This window comes from Solanum pennellii, chromosome 10, assembly GCF_001406875.1.
Source record: "Solanum pennellii chromosome 10, SPENNV200".
NCBI lineage: Eukaryota > Viridiplantae > Streptophyta > Magnoliopsida > Solanales > Solanaceae > Solanum > Solanum pennellii.
The window spans coordinates 5137964-5160707 of NC_028646.1; the positions used below are offsets into that span (position 1 = coordinate 5137964).

Sequence of the window (22744 nt, forward strand, 5' to 3'; positions counted from 1 at the left end):
CCCCGTGCTTGGTACACACGTCTGAAAACGTTCCTCCAGGGACTCGGCTTCACGTGTTGCGTACACGACACGAGTCTGTTTACTCGACATTCAGCACACGGTACAATCATTCTTCTTGTCTATGTAGATGATATCATTATTACAGGCTCTACTGCAGCTCTCATTCAGGATGTCACTCGAGCTATGCATACTACCTTCAAAATGAAGGACCTTGGCCCGTTACATTATTTTCTGGGAATGGAGGTTTCTCGGACAGGCAGCAGCTTGTTTCTTCATCAGTCAAAATATGCTCGAGATCTGTTGCAGAAAGCTGGACTGGAAAAATGCACCAGGCAACCAACACCGATGGCAGTCTCTTCGTCTACGAATGGAGCCGACACCCCCTTTGCCGATATCACCCACTTCCGCAGCCTCATTGGGGCTCTACAGTATCTGGCCATTACCCGTCCTGACATCCAGTTTGCTGTCAACCGAGTTCTCAGGTACATTTTTGGCACTCTTGGTCGTGGTTTACTCATTCGACCCGGGGACATGGAGCTTCGGGGTTTCTCAGATTCAGATTGGGCGAATGATAAAATGACAGGAAATCTATATCGGGGTTTCTCATTTTTTGGGACCGAACTTGATCTCCTGGTGTACAAAAAAACAACCCAAGGTCTCTCGCTCCTCGACTGAAGCTGAATACCGCGCCCTTGCTCTTCTTGCTGCTGAGACCATGTAGGTCACATATATTCTTCGCAAACTCCGCGCCACTCACACTGTTCCTGCTCTCTATTGTGACAACAAATCAACCATCTGTGTGGCCAAGAATTCCGTCCTACACACCAGAATGAAGCATGTTGATATCGATTGTTTCTTTGTTCGCGATGAAGTTCAGGCCGGCACCATGACTGTGCAGTATGTACCAACTGAAGAACAACCGGCTGATATTCTAACCAAGCCTCTTCCGAGCCGACAGCACGATTACCTCAGTTCCAAGCTTCCATTCGCTTCCGCTCAGCTCAGCTTGAGGGGGGATAATAACAGATAGTATTAAATAAATAGTTTTAAATAATATTAGTATTTACTGTGTACTAATCCTAGTCCTAATAGGATTAGTACTCCTTAATCCTAGTCCTATTAGGATTAGTACTCCTTCCTATATCTCCTATATATATCTCCCATGTATTCCCTTATTAGGTTAACACTTTAATACAATCAATATTCCTTCAAGATCCATCTAGACTTACTTAAAACACTGGTCACACTTTGCCATAGCGACCCTGCTTCCCTATTCTCTATTGCGAACTTCTCTAAGGCAAACCACTCATTCCTATGATGAAATAAGTTTTCAACATTGACACTTTTTACTAAACGCTTATAACTTTCTTCTTTAGACTCAGATCAATGAACAACCGGTGTATTGGAAAGAAAACTCAAAGACCTTTTATTTGATAGGTTTGTGAATAAATAACTCTTTTATAGGAGAGGTTTTCGTTTGATGTTGACCCTAGTAAAAATTTGTATTGAAACTCAATTGCTAATGTCACTTTGAACTCAACTTCGTTTCTAGGGGTTCCACATGAGTTTAGTGCGTATCTAATGCTCTCACACACTCAAAAATTGATCTTAACACATATAAATAATTAAATTTCATCAATTTCGTTCTATCTATACATATAGGGTGGTTTTAAGCCTTAGCCTAAAAGTTTGAGAAGTCACAATAAACAAAATAATAGATCTCTCAACTATAATTCATATTTTAAAAGAAACAAAAAAATAAAACTCTTAACTAATAAACATTAAACACATGTGAACAAATATCTCCTCAATTGAATGTGTAAACAATTCACCTTCATTGACCATAAAGCAAACACCTCAACGTCGGGAAAAAGGGCATTAGGTAAAACAAATTAAAGCAAAAAAAACCAAGCATTGCATCTTTTTGTTTGGTCATTTCATATCCCTCCAATATTCAGTTTTGTTTGCTTTAGTTTTTCCTGTTATCGAGTGTCTCCAGTTGTCGAGTGTCTCCTTTTTTATCTATGAAGGTGTACTATTTTAAAATACACCTGCACTTTCTTGACTAATTAAAGGTTCAAAATAATAAGATTTTCATTGTCACGACCCAAATTTGCAAGTCGTGATGGCACCTATGTTCCCAACCAATAGGTAAGCCAACCCAACATATTAACCCAACTAAACCAACAAATGAGTAAAAGACTAACACTTAGCAAGAATCTCCAACATTGAGTTCCTTATAAGTACGAAATGCGGAAGCTAAAACATATCTCCCCAAGAATTGGTGTCTTAAGTACAAGAGCTTCTAAAATTCGATGCAAGTCTGAAACTAAATGACAAATCTAACATAAGGAATATCCTGTCTGAATACTAATAACAGAATGAATAAAAGATAGAGGGAGGTGTGGGCCACGGAACAGCCAAGCAGCTCACCACAACTACAAGAACTCCAAGCTCGGACTCAATCTGCTCCACGAGATGTGCTCCTACTCAGAATCGAATCTGCACCACAAAGAGTGCAACAAGTGTAGTATGAGTACGAAACCACGTGTACCCAGTATGTCTCATTGACCGACAACGAAGAAGTAGTGACGGGAGTTATATAAGAAAATAAATTCTTAGATTATACTAGTATATATATACATATATTACACTTACTATTTAAGTTTCATCAATAAAGGAAATCAATACTAAGTATTTTCCAAACACCAAACGAAACATATAATCATCAAGAATGAATGATGGGATGAAATGCAATGCAATATGATACCATGTAATGATATGTCTCAGAATACCCAGTACTCACTCAACCGTATATACATGATACTCTTCGGAAATACATCGAGAGTTCATGACCCATGGGGGACTCGCGAGGTCCATATACCGACACGGACGATCTCCACGTGTCTGTGCGGACGATCTCAACGCACTATCATAATATCAAACAATTTTCGCACGGACGGTCTCCACGTGCCCAAATTACAATCTTAACATCTCACCATCCCCAGCACGGACGATCTCCACGTGCCCAACTTATACTCAGTCTCATCTCTATGCATGTGCACAATATTGTTTCAATAGAGGGAATGATGATGCATCTCAATCAATCAATATGAATATAATACATAACCACCTCAATTATCTCAACTATACGGGTGAAATAAATAAAACACAATCACACAAGGAATTCAAGTCAATAATATATCAGCTAATGCCCATATGCTTTGGCATTCTCAAATTTCAGTCCACATTCTATAATAGTACTTTTCCTTTTTATAACACCGGTACTCGTACCAATGCCCGTCACACCATTGATACGAGACCACCATCTTTCCCCCTTACCCCTTGTCTATTTTCATTTTTTTTAATCTTTAATTAGGAAAACGTCCTTCAACAAGTCTAAAAAGTCTTAACATACCTTAGATGCCGAGCTTGTGCCACGAATCTTTTAAGATTTTTCCTTTCCTTTTCGCAAGGTTTCGGAACGTTCCCAATCTACCAATTTTGCAATATTCGTAAGTAAGCAATTTTTGTAGACATTCAAATTATTATATGTCTATCATAGACGCTAACACTCACTCATTTTTTTCAACAAACTCCAAATCTTGATATATATTGGCATGCCAAATTTTTCATACTTGCTAAATTTCAAGCCAAGAACTTAACTCTAACCTCTTCAAATGGACTAAAATTCAATGTTAGATCATATAAAATAACACCTAATAATTAATTACCAATTAAAAAATCTATTATCATTGTATACATTATTATTATTTATTTTTTTTGCAGAAACCCATTTGTAAACAAGTGCCAAATTTCTAGAATATTTATCAAATTCCAATCATTGGCAATCATTGACAATGATTGGCTCAATCTTATTCCTACCATTCTGAAACTAACAATATATATAATAAATTCTTTTGACAAAATCACAGAAAACATTAACCTGCAGCCATTCAACTATTCGACTTCGATCGATTTTTATATATATATATATATTTTTGAATACTAACCCAATTGCTAACAATGTAATATAATTTAGTAATCATCACCAACTTACCCATTATTTCTTATCACCCATTATCAATATAGCATAAAATAATAACATAATCCCAAGCACTCCGACAATATATTACTATATATAGAATTGAAAAGAACGAATATCTCATATCTTTACCTGAACAATGGCTATGATTTTTCTCCCTCTCGCTGGTCGCCTGTGGTAAGGTTTCGCATCCATTTTTTTTTCTAAACAAGAGTTTATTAACCGTGAAACCCCACTAACCTATTATCTATATTACTTATTTAATAAAAGTTTCATCAATTGGGTACTCATAGTTATCTAATAGTTTAAAAATACCCCTTTAAATTTTTAAATGGAGTCAAACTAGTCCTAGTTTTCAAAACGACCTAGCGGGTCGTTACATCATCTACCACTAAAACAAACGTTCGTCCTCGAACGGTAAAATAATAGGATATCAATAGACGCTCAAAAAGTTAGAGATATCTGGTCTATATGTTTGAATTGTACTCCTTAGTAGCCTGATCATCCAGATGATACTTCTTCAATATCAAAAACATTACTATTACACTCAACAATAAAAAAAAAAAAAAATATAACTCAAGTTCAACTTTCCTTTCTTTTTGAATCTCATCACACCTTTTATGAGTGAAACCTTTAACAAAACATGTTCTCCAATCATGAACTATAAATCACGAACCTTTTTAATTTGTATAACTCTCACCTGTTTTTAAGCGATGAGAAACCTATCTTGAAGAACTTGACCTTATATAAGAATTTTCTCAATCGATCAGTGTCCCACAACCCAATCAGCTCAATACATCATATTTATCTTTTGGATATCAATATGTCCTACCATGCAATATCTCGAATGACGCTATCTCACTATTCAAATGATAATTGTTGTTCTATGTATACTCTACTAAAAATAAGAACTTGACCCAATCACCACTAAAGTTGCTCACACACGCCTGAAACATGTCCTCTAAGACCTAAATAGTTTATCAACAGACCATTGAAGGTGAAAGCTTGTAATAAAATCCAACCTAGTACCAACTCCATATGCATAGACATCCAGACATGAGATATCAATTATGTATCTCAAATAAATTTAAAATGGGCATCTCATACAGGTAACTATCTCCTGAATGTAAATCTAGACTAACTTATTCAAACTACAAGTAATCTGAACTAATATAAAATATATACACTTGGTAAATCGGTCCATTATAACCCATATAACGTCAAACTTGCACAAGATACGTGGCAACCCTGCCAAAAATTTCATAACAATATATTTCCACTCCAACTCTAGTATAAAAGCATCATTTAATTCCTACTTTCATGCTTTTGGTGCTCATAATTTTCTTGATAACAATTCAAACACGAGATACAAATTCAATCCCTTCATACGATACTATCGATAATATTGCTTCAAAATAAAATATACTCCAATTGCCTCTAGATAAAATAAAAAAATTGAACTATCGAACTCTTTCATGATTAATCTAGTCAGCTCACATATTGGAAGAACATAATTAAGTCTATAATACTTAAAACTCATTCACCACCAAGAATTTCTTCCTTGACTTCTCCTTATAACACCTTATCGTAAGTCGTACACAAATTTCCATCACCAAACTATCGAACATGAATAAGCATCTCACCTCATGTAACAAAGGTAGACTACCCATACTCACTGTATTTCGCCCTAAGTAATCTACTAGCACATTTGTTTTGTCCATACGATAAAGATTAATCATTCCATAATCCTTGAGAAACTTCCATATCCATTGTATTAAATTTAGATTTCTCTTATTAAAACTTATACTAAACACCTCGCAATACACACTATAAATAAATGCCTCTACAATTTTAATGCAAGCACCACCACCACCAAGTTTAAGCTATAACTAAGACAGTTCTTGTCTTGAACTTTCAACTATCTCGAAGCATAAGCTATTACTTACCTTTCTTCATTAATACCCAACCAAAAGATAAATATAAAGAAAGACCATCCAAACACAGCTGTTGTTCGGGCCTAAAAACAGTATCATACTAACCTCTGAATTCGATCTCCACCGTTCAAATCAACCATTAACATGTCACGAACACTCAATCCAAATTTCAGCTCGATCCAACGGTTAATTAATCAGGAAATACAATCTGAAGTTTGTTGGTCGAAGGGAAAAATGCAGCAAAACAAACCTTTTTCTTCTCTCTTCTCTCCTCTCTCTTCTCTTGTTAAAAGCTCTCTAAAAAAAAATTTATTATGTCCTAAAGTCTTTCAAAAGAAATACTACTGAGTAGTTGAGTTATTCCCTCAAGACCATCCTCTATTTATAGAGTTGTGTTTTTTTTTTTTTCCTACAAGTCAAAACCAACTGGAAATAGGATTACAATTCAAATCCTTTTCCTAATAGAATTGAAAACAAAATAAAGAGAATAAATCCAATTCATTTTCAAGTAGGATTAGACGATGAGCCCCTTGGTTGAAACATGGGCAATAGCCCAACATTGAGCTTTAGAAAACTCACCTCACACACATCAAACCATTGAAAAGCCGATTATTTCTAGGTTAATCTAGTTAATGCATGTGTAATGAATGCGAGCACCATTGATACTAACCAACTAGGCGTAAGAAAATCCAAATATCATAGCTAAAATAGGCCAGTCCCAATTTCAAACTGCCTCAATTCTCTTGGGATCCCTGTTAATACATTTCTTGGTCACTTACATTTCAACCATGCCACCAAACTAATCGAAATCCACACTTAAAAAAAAACATGAACAAAGCTTAATTTTCTTCAGAGTCTAGAGAATCATCCTCAAATAATGCTCGTGATCCTTCCTACTATGGGAGTATACCAATATATTCTAGATGAAAATAATAACAAAGGAATCTCAATATGATAGAAACACCCAATAAAAATGTACTTGATCCAACAAAATTCCTTACTCAACAAGTCTTGTTATCGTTCTTTCAAATTTATCAAAGTATTCCAATAAGAAATAATAGAAATAGGCCAAGTGTTTAACTATAAGTCAATACTAATTTTTTTTATCAATCTCACATGGAATGCCCTTAAAAAAAATTCTTGCACCATTTAAATGATTTCTAAAAGAGACATAGCATCACTAGTATCACAACTTAAGACGAATAGGTGAAGCAACCCTTATTCCTCACAGTGAAACTTTAGAGACAATGATGCCTTTCTTAAATGGGTAATGATACTATCCTGCCACTTAAATTTTTAAATATTAGAATATTTGAAGTTAGTGTCTTACACTTATAGTCATAAATTTCATGACAATGAGAAATTCAATCCATAACCAAATGATGTTTAAATCTTCCTCATATAAAATAACTATGATTTTCCACGTGTCATATACTATTAAGTCAATATAAGATCGATGTAATCGATCTACCACTAAGAACCATCTACAGGTGTAGGAATATGTATAGGCATAAGAGAAAAGGTCACAAAGCATATCCAGATTCAAAATAAGGTACATACTTACGTAAAATAAAGTAGATCCACTTTCGAAATAAAATTATAGTCAACCGAGAGCATATCGAACTATACTTTGGACAACCCAGGTTACTCAAATACAGTTATTTATTTGCGGAGGTAATATAACCAATCATCACTGTATTGTTCTATGATCTGTGTATTGATTCATAACTATTTTGTACCCATCTCTACAAGTGTTCTCATATAGCTTCATACAAGTATCCTTTCCAACATCCTTTGACAAAAGAATTTTTTTTTTCCCCCCTCTCAATTTCAACAATATTACTGATCCTTAATTCAATATATAAAAAGCTCCCCGCAATATGAATTTATCACTATTTATCATTAATTATTCATTAAAATATTCTTGCTAGTCGATATTAGTATAGCCTTTTATAATCTCTTGATGTATTTAACTTAACTCACCTTGTTGATTCTATCAAATGAAATATCAATATGGTCATCGTGCCATTCAACTTGAACTTTTCAATTTATCTTCAATATACCTCCACTCTAAAGGATAAAAAGGGAAATATGTCATACAAATCTTATAACAAATCTTAGTCTCTCAACATCATGATAAGTGATCACATTTTATATCTCTACTCAACTTTTTCCCATAGCCTTACCATAATGGCTAAACTCTTATTTGATCAATTGAATGTTCCTAATCTTATCATTATCTTCAAGGCATCAACATATACCATTTCATTACTAAATTATTCACATATCATAAACACATGTTATAAAATTGTCCCTAGTAAATTCAAATGAAGTTCAAGTATCCTTGTCTAAATCACACCTTGAGAAAGTTGTTCTTACTATTTCAAACCTCGTCAATTTCATTATTAAAATTCGAAATGCTCAATACTAAGTTATTTTTATAACCACACAACTTACGTACTAAACTGCATAATATCATCCCCTACCACAAATGTCAAATTTGAAAATGTCTCCTCACCGTTGGTGAGAGAATGAAACAAGAATTTTGACCTTAAACCAAACCACACACGCACGATTAGGAATGAAAGAAGAAAGTTTCCTAAAGTCCTGTAGTCTCTCAAAGATAAGTAACGGACGTCTCCGCACCTATCCGTAAGACTCTACAGACTCAGCTCTTGTACTCGTGAGACCGATGAACCTAGGGCTCTGATACCAATTTGTCACGACCCAAAAATCACGAGTCGTGATGGCACCTATGTTCCCAACCGATAGGTAAGCCAACCCAACAAGTATCACCAATTCAACTTAAACGTGAGAAAGATAAGTATCAAACTAATATCTAACATACTAAGTATTCAAATAAATGCGGAATATAAATAAAACTACCCCAAGATTTAGTGTCATAAGTACAAGAGCTTCTACAATATGATACAATTCCAAACTAATATAAAAATCTAAACATAAGAATTATCCTATCAGCATAACAAAATAACCTAATAAATAGAGGTAGACTGAAGGTGTGGGCCGCAGAATATCCCAAACAGCACACCACAACTCCAAGATAATTCAAACTCATATCCAATCTCGAAGAACGTTCCCAAATTGAAAGTCAATCACTCAATCTGCACCACAAAAGTGCAGCAAGTGTAGTATGAGTACGAAACCACGTGTACCCAGTATGTCTCATTGACCGACAACGAAGAAGTAGTGACGGGAGTTATATAAGAAAATAAATTCTTAGATTATACAAGTATATATATATATATATATATATATATTACACTTACTATTTAAGTTTCATCAATAAAGGAAATCAACATTAAGTATTTTCCAAACACCAAACGAAACATAAAATCATCAAGAATGAATGATGGGATGAAATGCAATGCAATATGATACCATGTAATGATATGTCTCAGAATACCCAGTACTCACTCAACCGTATATACATGATACTCCTCGGAAATACATCGAGAGTTCATGACCCATGGGGGACTCGCGAGGTCCATATACCGACACGGACGATCTCCACGTGTCTGTGCGGACGATCTCAACGCACTATCATAATATCAAACAATTTTCGCACGGACGGTCTCCACGTGCCCAAATTACAATCTTAACATCTCACCATCCCCAGCACGGACGATCTCCACGTGCCCAACTTATACTCAATCTCATGTCTATGCACGTGCACAATATTATTTCAATATAGGGGATGATGATGCATCTCAATCAATCAATATGAACATAATACATAACCACCTCAATAATCACAACTATACGGGTGAAATAAATAAAACACAATCACACAAGGAATTTAAGTCAATAATATATCAGCTAATGCCCATATGCTTTGGCATTCTCAAATTTCAGTCCATATTCTACAATAGTACTTTTCCTTTTTATAACACCGGTACTCGTACCAATGCCCGTCACACCATTGATACGAGACCACCATCTTTCCCCCTTACCCCTTTGAATATTTTCATTTTTTAATCTTTAATTAGGAAAACGTCCTTCAACAAGTCTAATAAGTCTTAACATACCTTAGATGTCGCGCTTGTGCCACGAATCTTTTAAGATTTTTCCTTTCCTTTTCGCAAGGTTTCGGAACGTTCCCAATCTACCAATGATGCAATTATTCGTAAGTAAGCGAGTTTGTATCAAATCATTATATGTCTATCGTAGACCCTAAAACTCACTCATATTTCTAATCTAGCTCCAAGCCTTGATAAAATTTGTATGCCAAATTTATCATATTTGCTAAATTTCAAGTCAAGAATTTAACTTTAACCTCTCCAAATACCCTAGAATTCAATGTTAAATCATATAATATGCATCTAATAATTAATTGCCTATCTCAATATATCAAAAACTATTATCTTAATTTGATAAAATAAGTACAAATAATAATCAATTAAGAGAACCAAAGAATACCGTAGTGTCGTAATCACATTCTTTCTTTTCTTCAAATGCATACGGTCAATTGCCTAACTTTTTAATAAATTATACATATAAATGCATAATGTGTCCAATGTTTAAGAATTCATTGGCATCATTACCTCAATTCACCCTATGCCTTTTTGATATTTAATACCATATGCACTCCAGCAACTACCATAGGCTTAATCACCTCTAACACTTATTTTATTAAATTACTTCAAGTGCACCATATCATTATATATAAACATTATTGAATCTGGATTGTTTACCTGGAAATCAATGCCGCCGTAGCAGTTTGGTTCCGCTCGTCTCCAAGAGGTTGTTTTTAACTTTTATTTCAATATTCTAAAATAACCTACTAATATATTTAATTATATGAGTCAAATTTTAAGAAGTATTTATACATATGCCCTTTTTAACTATTTCTATGTAAATTATTTAATAAATTCTAATCAACTAGATACTCGTAGTTATCGAATAGTTTAAAATTACCCCCTTTAAGTATTCAAAAGGAGTCAAAATAGTCCTAGTTTTCAAAACGACCAGCGGGTCGTTACATTCATCTCCTAATCCCCAATTCTCTTCTCTCTCAAAGCCTAAGGATAAATCAAAATAGAATACTTCATTTAAGATTCATTCAATCTTTTTCAAGCTTCTTCTTCAAGGTAAGTCTTTTTCAAAGTATTTATTCTTTCCTACTCAAATTCCTCCATGCAATTATGAATCACAAATGAAAATTAGAATTACTTGTCATAGAGATTTCAAGAAACTAATTCAAGAATCTTAAGAAAGGTTTTCTTAATTATTTACCTTCAAACTAGGGTTCAAAGGCTTTTAATCAAGTTCGTATTCAAGATTCTTCATATAAGGCTATCATAGTGTTGGCTAGTTATTCCTCACGCCCTACATCTATTTCTAAATCGATAAAAGAGTAATCTAGGATTTTATCCCTAGATTCGAGTATTCTTGAGATAAGTTGATTTTGAGTTCTTGAGTTCATGCTTCTTTTTGAAATTCAATTTCTAATTATTGAATAGTTATAATATTTTCTGAAATAAGATTCTTGAATTTATTTCTTCATGTGTATATTTAACATGAATCCTATGAATTGAGTATTCTTGGGGTGAGTAGGGTTGTTGAGTTCTGAGTTTTCATATTGCTATTAAGATCCCTGAGTTGAACCATTCATGTTCATAGTATTACATGAACCCTATGAGTTGATTTATAAATCTTGATAAACTTTTTAAAGCCAACAATTAAATTGAGTTTGTGAGGAAGTAAAAAATGGTTTTTGAGAAATAGTTTCTAAAACATGATTAGTATGACAATCGAGTATGTCATCAATGTTTAAGCAGTATGGTATCTAGATATGCCATCAATGTTTGACTATGACTTCCCGAGTTATCAATGGTCATAATACAATATGATTTTGATATATTTTGTAGAAAGAATTTCAAGTATGAATTGAGTAAAAGTATAAGGGAACTAAGTATTCCCAAAGTTTCGGTTTGTACATTGACAAAAGAGAAACTTTGATTTCTAAATGAGTTATGAATTCAAAGATATTCAATAATAGTTACCTCTTTTAAGAGGATAGTTTGAGAAATTATCTCAGGCCAGAGGAAGATAATGTTTTTAAAAATAGAGCATGATTATATATTATTGGGAGTAGTATATATTAGTGGTTTTCACATATATATTAGTAATCCGTGTTAAAAATGCTAGGTTCAGCTGAACTCTTTGATTATACATTGCATCTGGCCTTTTGGGATGCAATGTTGCTTTTTTCAGTTTCTGCTTTAGTTACCCTTGTTTTTGCAGGTCCTTATCACGGTGGAGTTTGGAAAATAAAGGTGGAACTTCTAGATGCATGCCTGTATAAATATCCGTCAATTGGTTTTATTAATAAAATGTACCATCCAAATGTTATTGAGATGTGAGTTTTCAACAGCTTAATTCTGTAGATAATTTCATCCTTCTAGTGTTGTTTTAGCCGAAGTCTGAAATTTCAACGCTTATCATTTTTCAGCTCAGGATCAGTTTGTTTAGATGTTATCAACCAGACCTGGAGTCCCATGTTTGGTAATTGGATATGAGCAATGATTAGATTTTGAAATTTTTATGGTTTTTCCGCCAACTTCCTTTTTAGTAACATAGCTGGTTTTGAAACCATTTCCACAGATTTGACAAATGTGTTTGAAGTGTTTCTCCCACAACTTCTCTTGTATCCTAACCCGTCGGACCCATTGAATGGGGAGGCAGCTGCCCTGATGATGCGAGACCGAACTGCATATGAACAGAGAGTTAAAGGTATAATGATCCATATCAGCCGCTTATTTGTTACACAAATTTGTGCTTGCTTTAAGTGGACGAGAAGAACGATCTATTAGAAGTCCTTGAATCTTTGAGTAGGGTAGACTCAATAGAATTAAAATCTTATAGCTTTAGTTTGGTTTAGGGTCCAGTGGAGAAAACCTCTCTACCTGCCAAGGTAGAGGCAAGGTCTGCATTCACTCTACCTTCCCCAGATACCACTCATGCGACTATACTAGATACATTGTTTTTGTAGCTTTGAATTTTGATTGGTTGCTAGGGAATTGGTTATCCTTTGTTTTATTGATATTTGCGCGTCGATTATGTTAGCATTCTATTGTAGATAAAATTTTCTTAAGTTAGCTTCTCTTGAACTATTCATGGTTAGACTGAGTTCGGGTGAATGGACAACAACATATGGGCCTAACTATCAATTATTGCCCCCACTTGGCACTTGCTGCCTAAAGAAGGACAGACCTTGCGGAGTCTTATCATCCTCAATCTACTTTGTATCAGTCCTAATCTGATGTGTTTGGTTTATTACTAGAGGCAGCTACAAAAAGGGAACTTCCAGATGTTGTCCGCTTAAGTCAACCTACCTATTAATGCTTCCATTATCTGGCCTAGTTTTAAAGTGAAATCCAGAGAGTATGTTAGCTTTCTTACTCCATTTTATATGGGACGACCATGTTAGAAACTTCGACCACAGCATCAACATACTTATCTTACATAAAGCAACTCTTTTTTCCTGGCACGAAAATTCTTTCATGTGGGTATTTTGCTTAGAAATTTGGTAAGGGCAGAAAAACTCTGTTGTTCAGACTCTTCAACATGTCGTCCAGTGTATAGGGTCCACCAAATGTAGTGCATTTTTGGAGGATTCAACACAGATGTTGCTTGGACATATTACTGTTAATTTATGTTTGCTCAAACTCTTTAAAATTGTTGCTGCATCAGTATCTGATCCTCCAAGAGTGCACTACTTTTGGAGGATCCAATATGCACTCGTCGAACTGCATAGTTAAAAAAAAAAACAAAAAAAAACTATTGATTGTGAAGGGAATCCGAAAAGAAGTTGACCTCTTCATGTTCTTTTATATGTGTGTGTTTCGCACGTTTATCTTTTCCTATTATTAAGTTTCTTCATTAAAGCTCGATATTTATTAGCATTTTGTGCTTAAAAATGGATGTTTAGTACTGCAACAGATTTTTTTGACATGGCAGGAGAGTAAGAGCAGATTATCTAACATCTGACATGCAAGTTGTAACAAACAAATGGATGTATTTTTTTGAAAAAATTTAAGTAATTATTTGATATTTAAAAAATAATAATTACAGTTTGATGTTTTTAGGACAAAAATTACTTAGTTACACATAAAGCAACTAACTAAATTGTAGTATTCCACCAAAAAGTTTCTGTACGGGTTTATAAGTGTCTATTACATAGATAAGCTAATCATTATAATAAGTCTATTACATGAATGAATTACATAAAAATGTCTCGATGTACTACGAAAAAAGATACTTCTGACTCATATGTTGAAATAGTTTCCACTTGTGTTCACAAGTGTCTACTTCATAAATTAGTTAATCACATAAAACAATCTACCGTAAATTAGTTAATCACATAAAACAACTATCGCGTTTTTTTAAAATAAAAAGAAGGAAAAAAATCCGACCTGCCGGATTCGAACCAGCGACCTAAAGATTTCAGCAATACCACTACAATCTTCCGCTCTACCAACTGAGCTAAGGTCGGTGCTTATATAATTAAGTCACAAAAATATTATAAATATTATATTTTATTAACTAAAATGATGTGTTCAATTGACATTAGGCCGTATGTAAATTCAATTTCATTTGGCATAAAATTTGAAATAACTGTATATCTTATTAAGCAAAACATTATCTGAAGTAACAAAACTAAATTACAAATTTCTGCAAATGATGAATGTAATTGGATAGTGATGACTGATAATGGTTTGTTAGAATGTAGAACAGTCCGTCCTTACAATTTTTTATCAGTATATTATTTAGAACTTCGAAAGATGATCAAGGTAGTCTTCTTCAAAGCTATTGCATTATGTGGATATATCTTCGCAAATCACAATATATAGTCAACCCTTCTCTTCTTTACATAAATAATACTCGTCATTTCACAAAATCAATACATAAATAACATTATTCTTCATATATTACCCATTAGAGATAAGCCTTGAGAATATGAATTTGACCAACATCAAAAAACTCAATAATTAATTCATGCTCATTAGTTAATTTAATTAATCAAAATAATTAATTTATGTTTATTTATTAAAAAGACAAAGATGAATCAGTCAACATACTTTTAAGCATATTTACTAATGAATAAATCATTCTGTTGTTGTGTGCCAAACGTTGTATGTTGAGTACATATACCACACATTTTTAGGAATTTAGCAAATGTAACCAAGTGGTTGTCCAATTTCATTATCTCTTTCATTATACTCACCACCTCAATCTGATCTAATTATTTTCTCTATTTTTGTCTAGTATCATTCAACCTCATAAATACATCTAAGACATTTAATTTATTGCTTGAGGTTTTTTCATGAAACAAAGAGATATATATACACCTATAATATGAAAAATCATTAATGAAAATAATAAAATATTTTTGTTTATTTTCCCCCTTTCTATGAGACTAGTCTACGACCCATTGGAAGTTCTACGAACCGTAGATTGGTCTCGCAGACCTGAATCAGTAGCCAAAACTCCTGCAATCTATTTCCTTTTCGAAATCCTAAATGTTACACCATAAGCCCAGAGAAGGCGTAGACCAGACCTCTAACCGTGAATGACCTTCAAGTAACCAACAAGAACCACCCAGCGTACAAAGCCCGGACCTCGAAGCAAAAATGAATCTCTCGGGGCGTCAGGCCATAGGAATAAGTGTGTCGACTCAATTGAGGATAAGACCATGACGTAAGGACCCTGACAGGGTCCTACATAAGCCACTTGACATACATACAATAAGAGAGTTTAAGTAAGACGTCTCATATGCGGAATTATAACTATGTCTTGACAAACCATTATTAAACATCATAAGAGAGGTAGGAACGTAAACCATACACTACGTACAAATTCTCAAGAGTAAACAATAAAAGCAATAAATGATCTTCAAGGATTTGTCCTCAGAGTATGAGGACTCACCATTACTATAGCGAATAGCAATCCGAATCTAGCCACGAGCAGGAGGAGGAACGTCAGACCCTATATTATGAAACAATATAGGCACATGTATGCATTAGTACATCGAATGTACTAAGTATGAGGAAATATGCATAAACGTAGACACAGTATCATAGTAGGCTTAACACTTGTAATGCATGATAAAATGGAACATTTAAAAGCTTAGAAAGCAAAGTCAGTGAAACCACGAGACAAGGAACTTACCTTGAACTTTCAATGTTCCTGCAGCCACAATCACAACTGAAGCAAAATGTGTCAATCTGATACCTCATAAACAGATTTCAATGGTGTCCCATCATTCATTATCTTCTTCATGAAACCTGAGTAGATATGGCACATACTGAGATTCTTCTTATTTTCGTACATGTCGGAAGAGGAGAGGAGTCAGATTATTACTGTGAGAATGCGATAAACATACCTATCATCAAACAGAATCATATTGAGTGAAACACCAAACTAACAACTTACATTCTAACAGTCCCACAATTTCATAGAAGTTAAATACAAGTCTCATAAGAGTAGATATCAGACTTTATTCGTCAAATAAAATTGCATAAACTTACATGGAGAATAAAAAGGCAAACTTGGCTATGGAAAGACAGAGGATAAACACGTGTAGCTTCTTATACACTTCGAGTAATTTGATGTTTTATATATAGTCTTCAGTAATGAGTCTAGCGCAGAAGATTCTGTTTGTCATACAAAATAAAAAGTGATGGTTCCTCTGTGAAACATAACAGACCTTGTTAAACAGTAAAACTAGTAGATTACAAAGTGCCTATAAATTCTAAATAAAATCTTACCTAATGTAATGCCTGCCGCTCATGGGATTTGGCTTGATTTACCACATCAGCGTTCTAGCATGACCTTGGAACTAGTAAACTATAAGGAAATAAAGAATATTCGGTTTAAGTGGACAAGCATCGTGCTAAAAACATAGCACAAATGCGATTGATTGATAATTTTACATTTATAACGTAAAAATAAACGCAAATATTTTCTTCTGGAACTCGTGGAAAATAATATTTGAAAATTTGACTCAAAAAGTGAAAGAGAAACTTAGACTTACGCCTATCCTGAATTATATAACCGTCTACTTGAATTTTTGGAATATGGGAATTGTTTGACCACTGGAGTTTCGACCACTCCTATTGGTACAACTTTTTTCTAACTGTGGGCAGCCATAAATGTAGAGTGTCCTTAAATTGGTGAGGCATTGCATGACATCTCTGGATGGCAGACGCTCTAGTTTTTTGCAGTTCTCTAATGATACATATTCCAAAGAAGCAAGGTTGTCGAGCCCATCCAACAGAGCTTCTAACAATGGACAATCATACATAGACAGATACCGTAATTTGGGCATGAGATCTGCGAAGTCCACATGTCGTAGCCTTTTGCAACTCATAAGATTCAATGATTCAGGAGAAGTATGGTTGCCAAATCTCTAAGGAAGAGCCTCGATTCCGAAATTATCTATACCAAAGTGTGTTAGGGACGAGAGTTGCATAAGTTGATAAGGCAGAGAATCCCAGTACAAGTGTCCCCTAAGTTCAATCTACAAAGGGACAACAACTGCTGAATGCCATTAAAAATCAATTGGAATGCCTCAAAATCCACCGTCTCTGAGAAAGGACCGATTCCCAGATCCATTAACCCAGTGAGACGGTGAAGGCCCCCTGAGGGTAAACTAATCAATTTGGGACAATCTGATATACCCAAAGAGGAAAGTGAAGACATTTCTCCCACATGTAAAGGCAAGGAAACCAAGTTCTTACAGCCCAACACATACATAGCCTCTAGAGAACTTAAACAATTCTCTCTATTGGGAACAGGAAGAGAAGTTAAATTGGGGCAGTCGAATATTCGCAATTTCTTAAGATTGTACAAACTTTGTGGCAATTCACGAAACTCTCCACATTTTGAGAATGATAAGAATTGAAGAGAAACGTTGTTGCGTAGCATCTCATTTGGTAAATAGGTGACCTCTTTCACGTGATCAACAGTAAGATCCACAAGAGATGTTAAATTGTTGCACAAGTTCAACAATGTCAATTCACTATCAAGTCTTTGGATTATTAATTCACGTAGGATTTCAAATTGAGTTGGAGTGCTTTGTAACAGTGGACAGTCTGTAATCCTCAACTTCTCAAGCCTAGGAAAAATTCTTACTCCAACTTCATCTCCTTTCCATTCAATAAGGCTACACATATTCACCAATACTAGTTATTTTAATGACGGGAACACATGGATATTGCTGTTATTGCTGCTTGATCCATTATCATTAATCTCAACACCATAAAATGTAGGTCCGATCCATTCCAATTAAAGGAATCCTATCAGCTCAATATGCCGAAGGAACTTCAGTTGGCCAAGCGATGGAATTTCTTTGCACCTTTTGCAAACACTTAATCTCAACTTGATCAAATTTGGTAGCAATCCTTCACTGAACCATGAAGGAAATATATCCCCGAAATAGTTCTCCACTTCTAACGTTGGTAAGTTGGGATATGGTTGAAGGCCATCCAACACATGGTTATCATTGATCTCACAGCCTTCTGTTTCATTGTGGGACCATAAATATGCCAGGCTGCAGATATTTGGTTTCTCCTATAAATATGTTGTTCGAGCCTTTTCTTTATTTCTGACTAATTGGAGACGTCTGATCGTCAATTTACCTCTAAGGTTTTTCAAACGACCTGATTCTTCTATTCGACGATCTTTCTTTAAACTTACAAAGAACAGCGGTAGCGTCTGAAGACTAGTCAATTGCCCCATATTAAGTGACATCTTAATATCTAATCAGTAATGATTACTGTTGCAATATATGTGTCTCAAACTTATCATATTTGCCATTTCTTCTGGAAACTTTTCGAGTGAAAAACAGTTTTTGACTCTAAGTGTTTGCAAATTGTAGAGCTTGCTAATGGAGTTGGGCAAGGCTGTGATGTTAGTGTTGGAGAGATCAAGAAATCTCAAGAATATTAGCTTGCTGATTTTGCCCGACAACTCCACGATGCCTGATCCGGACAAATTTAAGACTCTTAAGAACTGAAAGCTCAATATCATATCATAAGATATATTTCTTTTCCAGAACAATGTGCACAAACGTCCTGACTCATTTATCATGTCCATTTTATCACTTGGTGAGACCCAGCCAATGTATCCAACTTGAGAAAGTTTTTCTCCATCATTGCCCTTCGAATCAAATAGTTTAGATTTTATAATATCTCCAGCCAAATCGTGCATCTTATAGTACTTTATATTGTTGTTCTCATCTAGCTCAACATATTGTAGCAAGGAATTTTGCAATAGGATTTGGAAAAACTTGTGCCCAACATCTTCTATCACGGTGGTCTCTTGATATGGATAGAGAAACCATTCTGCCATCCAGAGTTGGATAAATTGGTCCTTTTCAAACACAAAATCTTTTGGAAACATTGCAAAGTAAGCAAAACATTTTTAAAGATATGGTGATGGTAGATGAACATAGCTGAGTTTTAGGATTTCCTTTAAGCTATTCTCTCCATTATCATCTTCACCTGCAACAAAGGGGTTTCCATCAAGAATAGTCCACCATTCATGTTTCTCCTTGTTGCGCATGAGGCCTCCCAACACACTTGCTGCCAACGGTAGACCTTGACACATTTCAACAATCCTATTCTTGACGCTAACTATTTCTTCCGGATCTTACCCATCAACAAATGCTCATTGTTTGAAAATCGACCAACAATGATCATTCGCTAATTTTTCCAACATATGAAGGCCTACTGCCAATACTGTGGATGCCACCAGCTTCATACGAGTCATCACAAGAATGCAGTTTCCTCTGGATGTGTTTACTCCTCTCAAGCTGTCGATGAACTCATCCCACACTGGAAGGTCAAAACGCCACAATCATCTAACACAAGCAACTATATTTTTCCTCCTAGTTCATCTCGGAGTTTCTTCATTATTATATGCCTAGTTTGGACCTCAAGTTTCCGCTGTGTCAATGATTGGAGGATCTGTTCAAGAAAGCTCTTAGTGTCTGACATTTAAGGTAGACACAACCAAACTCTCTTTTCAAAGTGTTTTTCGATCTCTTCATCATTGAAAATTCTCTTAGCAATAGTAGTTTTCCCTAAACCCCCCATACCCACTATGGGAATAGCACACAGTACAACTTCCTCTCTCATGTTCAACATCTTCTCCTTAATTTCAGCAACATTATTGTCTCTACCAACAACATCCGAAGCAACTACTAAGGAATCTGTTTCTCAAATCATCGGTGCTATTTGCTGAGAAGGAACTATGAGTGATTGGAGACCTAGGTCTTTGGCTAACTGATTGATAGCCCTCAACTCTTCATTAATGTTTTTAATTTTTTGAGATATTTTGCTTATAAAAGCAGATTGAGAAATGAAACCACTGACCTTCCTCATTGGACTGTTTTGAACTTGTTCTTGTAGAGATTCATATAGGAATTCTTCAAGCACATTCTCAGCATCTTCACAAACTCTCTCAAGCATCATGAGCCATTTTTCCACTGCTTGATCATCGTCATCAACTTGTCGTCTTTGAGCATCATGAATGAAAGCTTGAATGATAGATACATTTTGTGTCATCATTCTGAGATGTTTGTTGCAATCCGGCCTTACTTTCTCAATAGTGAGAGAAAGAAGCTTTTCAAGCAAAACTTGAACGGTAGCACCAATTACAGGGTCAGCCATTGTTGCATTTGCTTCGTCTTTTTAATCCTTCACCAAAGTCTTCTCAAGGTTTTGGCACAAGTCTTTCTTTTGCTAATTGTTTATGGACCACTAAAGGAAACACAATAATTGGGTGTTTTCTTCTTCTTTTTCTTATGAATAGCAGTCACTTTCCAAATCAATAAGTGGTTTGGAAAATTTTTCAGAAAATATTACATTTTCCATTTAAAAAAGAGTGAGCTAATTTAATGTGACACGGAGTTTTAGAAAATAAAGGATACTTTTGAATCTTATAATTCTAAATAAAATTTCTGTCAAATGTACAAAATTGTCCTTTAATCTTGTAGCATTAAACAAGCCATGCAGTAATTTGAAATTAAAATGTTACCCCAAAAAAAGGAAAAATGTCATTTTATTTAAATAGATTAAAAATGGAAGGAGGTCATTCTTTTTTAATATGAGGGAGTATTGAATTTATAACTCAGAAGTGATAAACAATTGGCAGTAACATTTAGCCAAGTTTTCTATTTTCTTTTTCACTTGATTGAGATTCTACTTTTCCAGGTTGGATTGTAATCTCTCCGTCCACTATTGTTTATGAGGTATAGTGCCGGCAAAATGATTCCATATTTTGGTGACCCGTCCATATTTTAATGGGTTGGGTGAGTGATATCACATCGTTAAAATATGGGTTGATATCCATATTTAACCCATAAAAATATGGATAAAATATGGGTAGAGTATAAATTAGCCAAATGAGTTTAACTTCTTACTTTTATTCACTCTTCATGATACCACTAAGAATAGTGTAACTTCTCTTCCTTTTTATGTTATTCAATAGAACGAACTATTCTTCTCTTTAATTGAAATGATGAACTGGGATTATTTAAAAATGGTGACAATAAGGTTTCAAAATAAATGGGTGGTGACATAAGTCTTACGTATGGTGTATGTGACAATTATGTAATTAATGATTAGGGATTATGGAGTTTCCCTCAAGTGTATAAGTTGACAGTTTGGTCCACTGAATTAAATGAAGGGTAAAAGGGTAATTTCACAATACCTAATTTAACCAACTTTTGTTGGGAATTTACTGAGGGGTAAAAGGGTAAATTGACTAAACCAAACATAATTTAACCAATTTTGGTGGGAAATATCGAGCTAAAAGAGGAAATAAAAGTGTTTCCCCCGCCTCCAGCCTTCGTATTCGTCCTCTTCTTCTTCTTCTTCTTCTTCTTCTTCTTCTTCTTCTTCTGATGATGATGATGATCTCGTCTTTGCTTGCTTGTTTGTCTTTCTTCCCTCTCTCTTGATCTTCTTCTTATTATCATTTTCTTACATTGTGGGTCTTCACTGCTAGTGCTTGTGCTTTCTTCTTTTTGATTAAGATTTACCTAATATGTAACTGGTGGATCAAATTTCATTTTGTTTCAATTGGAATTACTTCATAAGCAATTAGTTATACACCATTGTTTCTGATAAGTAAAATTAATAGTTATTTGAAATCAATTCATTATCATCTGATCTGGGTACCTGCAATTTTTCAATAATTTGCATTCGCGTTTCCAACATATTGGTATGTATGTTGCAATAGTTGACTATTATAACATATTATAGTCATATGTAGCAACATAATTGTTATTTCAATCACAACATAATAGTCATATGTAGCAACATATCAGTTACATTTCACAACAGAAAAACCATGTGGCAACATATGATATAACATAAAAATGTTGCCACATGTGATTTATTTTTCAAAACTGAACAGTCAAATGTAGCAACATATGATTTACATCTCGCCATAGAATAGTCATATGTTTCGACATATGATATAATATAAACATGTTGTCACATGTGATTTATTGTCACAACAGAACAGTCATATGTAGCAACATATGACTTACATCTCGCCACAGAATGGGCTTATGTTTCTACATATGATATAACTAAAAAATGTTGCCACATGTGATTTATTTTTCACAACAGAACAGTCATATGTAGCAACATATGACTTACATCTCGCCACAGAATAGTCATATGTTGCAACATATGATATAACATAAAAATGTTGTCATATGTGATTTATT

At 34.5% G+C, this 22744-nt stretch overlaps 1 protein-coding gene and 1 non-coding gene across 2 annotated transcripts; one reads left to right on the forward strand and one right to left on the reverse strand.

The window, feature by feature from the left end:
• The first annotated feature begins 12140 nt into the window (after positions 1-12140).
• On the forward strand, positions 12141-13341 carry LOC107032664 (ubiquitin-conjugating enzyme E2 4-like). The gene is made up of 4 exons (XM_015234244.1): positions 12141-12358; positions 12452-12504; positions 12604-12732; positions 13283-13341. The coding sequence occupies exons 1-4, from the start codon at positions 12141-12143 to the stop codon at positions 13339-13341; spliced, it is 459 nt and encodes a 152-aa protein (XP_015089730.1).
• A 1067-nt stretch (positions 13342-14408) lies between these two features.
• Positions 14409-14494, reverse strand: TRNAY-GUA. Its single transcript is given in 2 exon segments — positions 14409-14444; positions 14458-14494. It is a non-coding gene; the product is annotated as a tRNA-Tyr (tRNA).
• Between the last annotated feature and the right edge of the window lie 8250 nt (positions 14495-22744).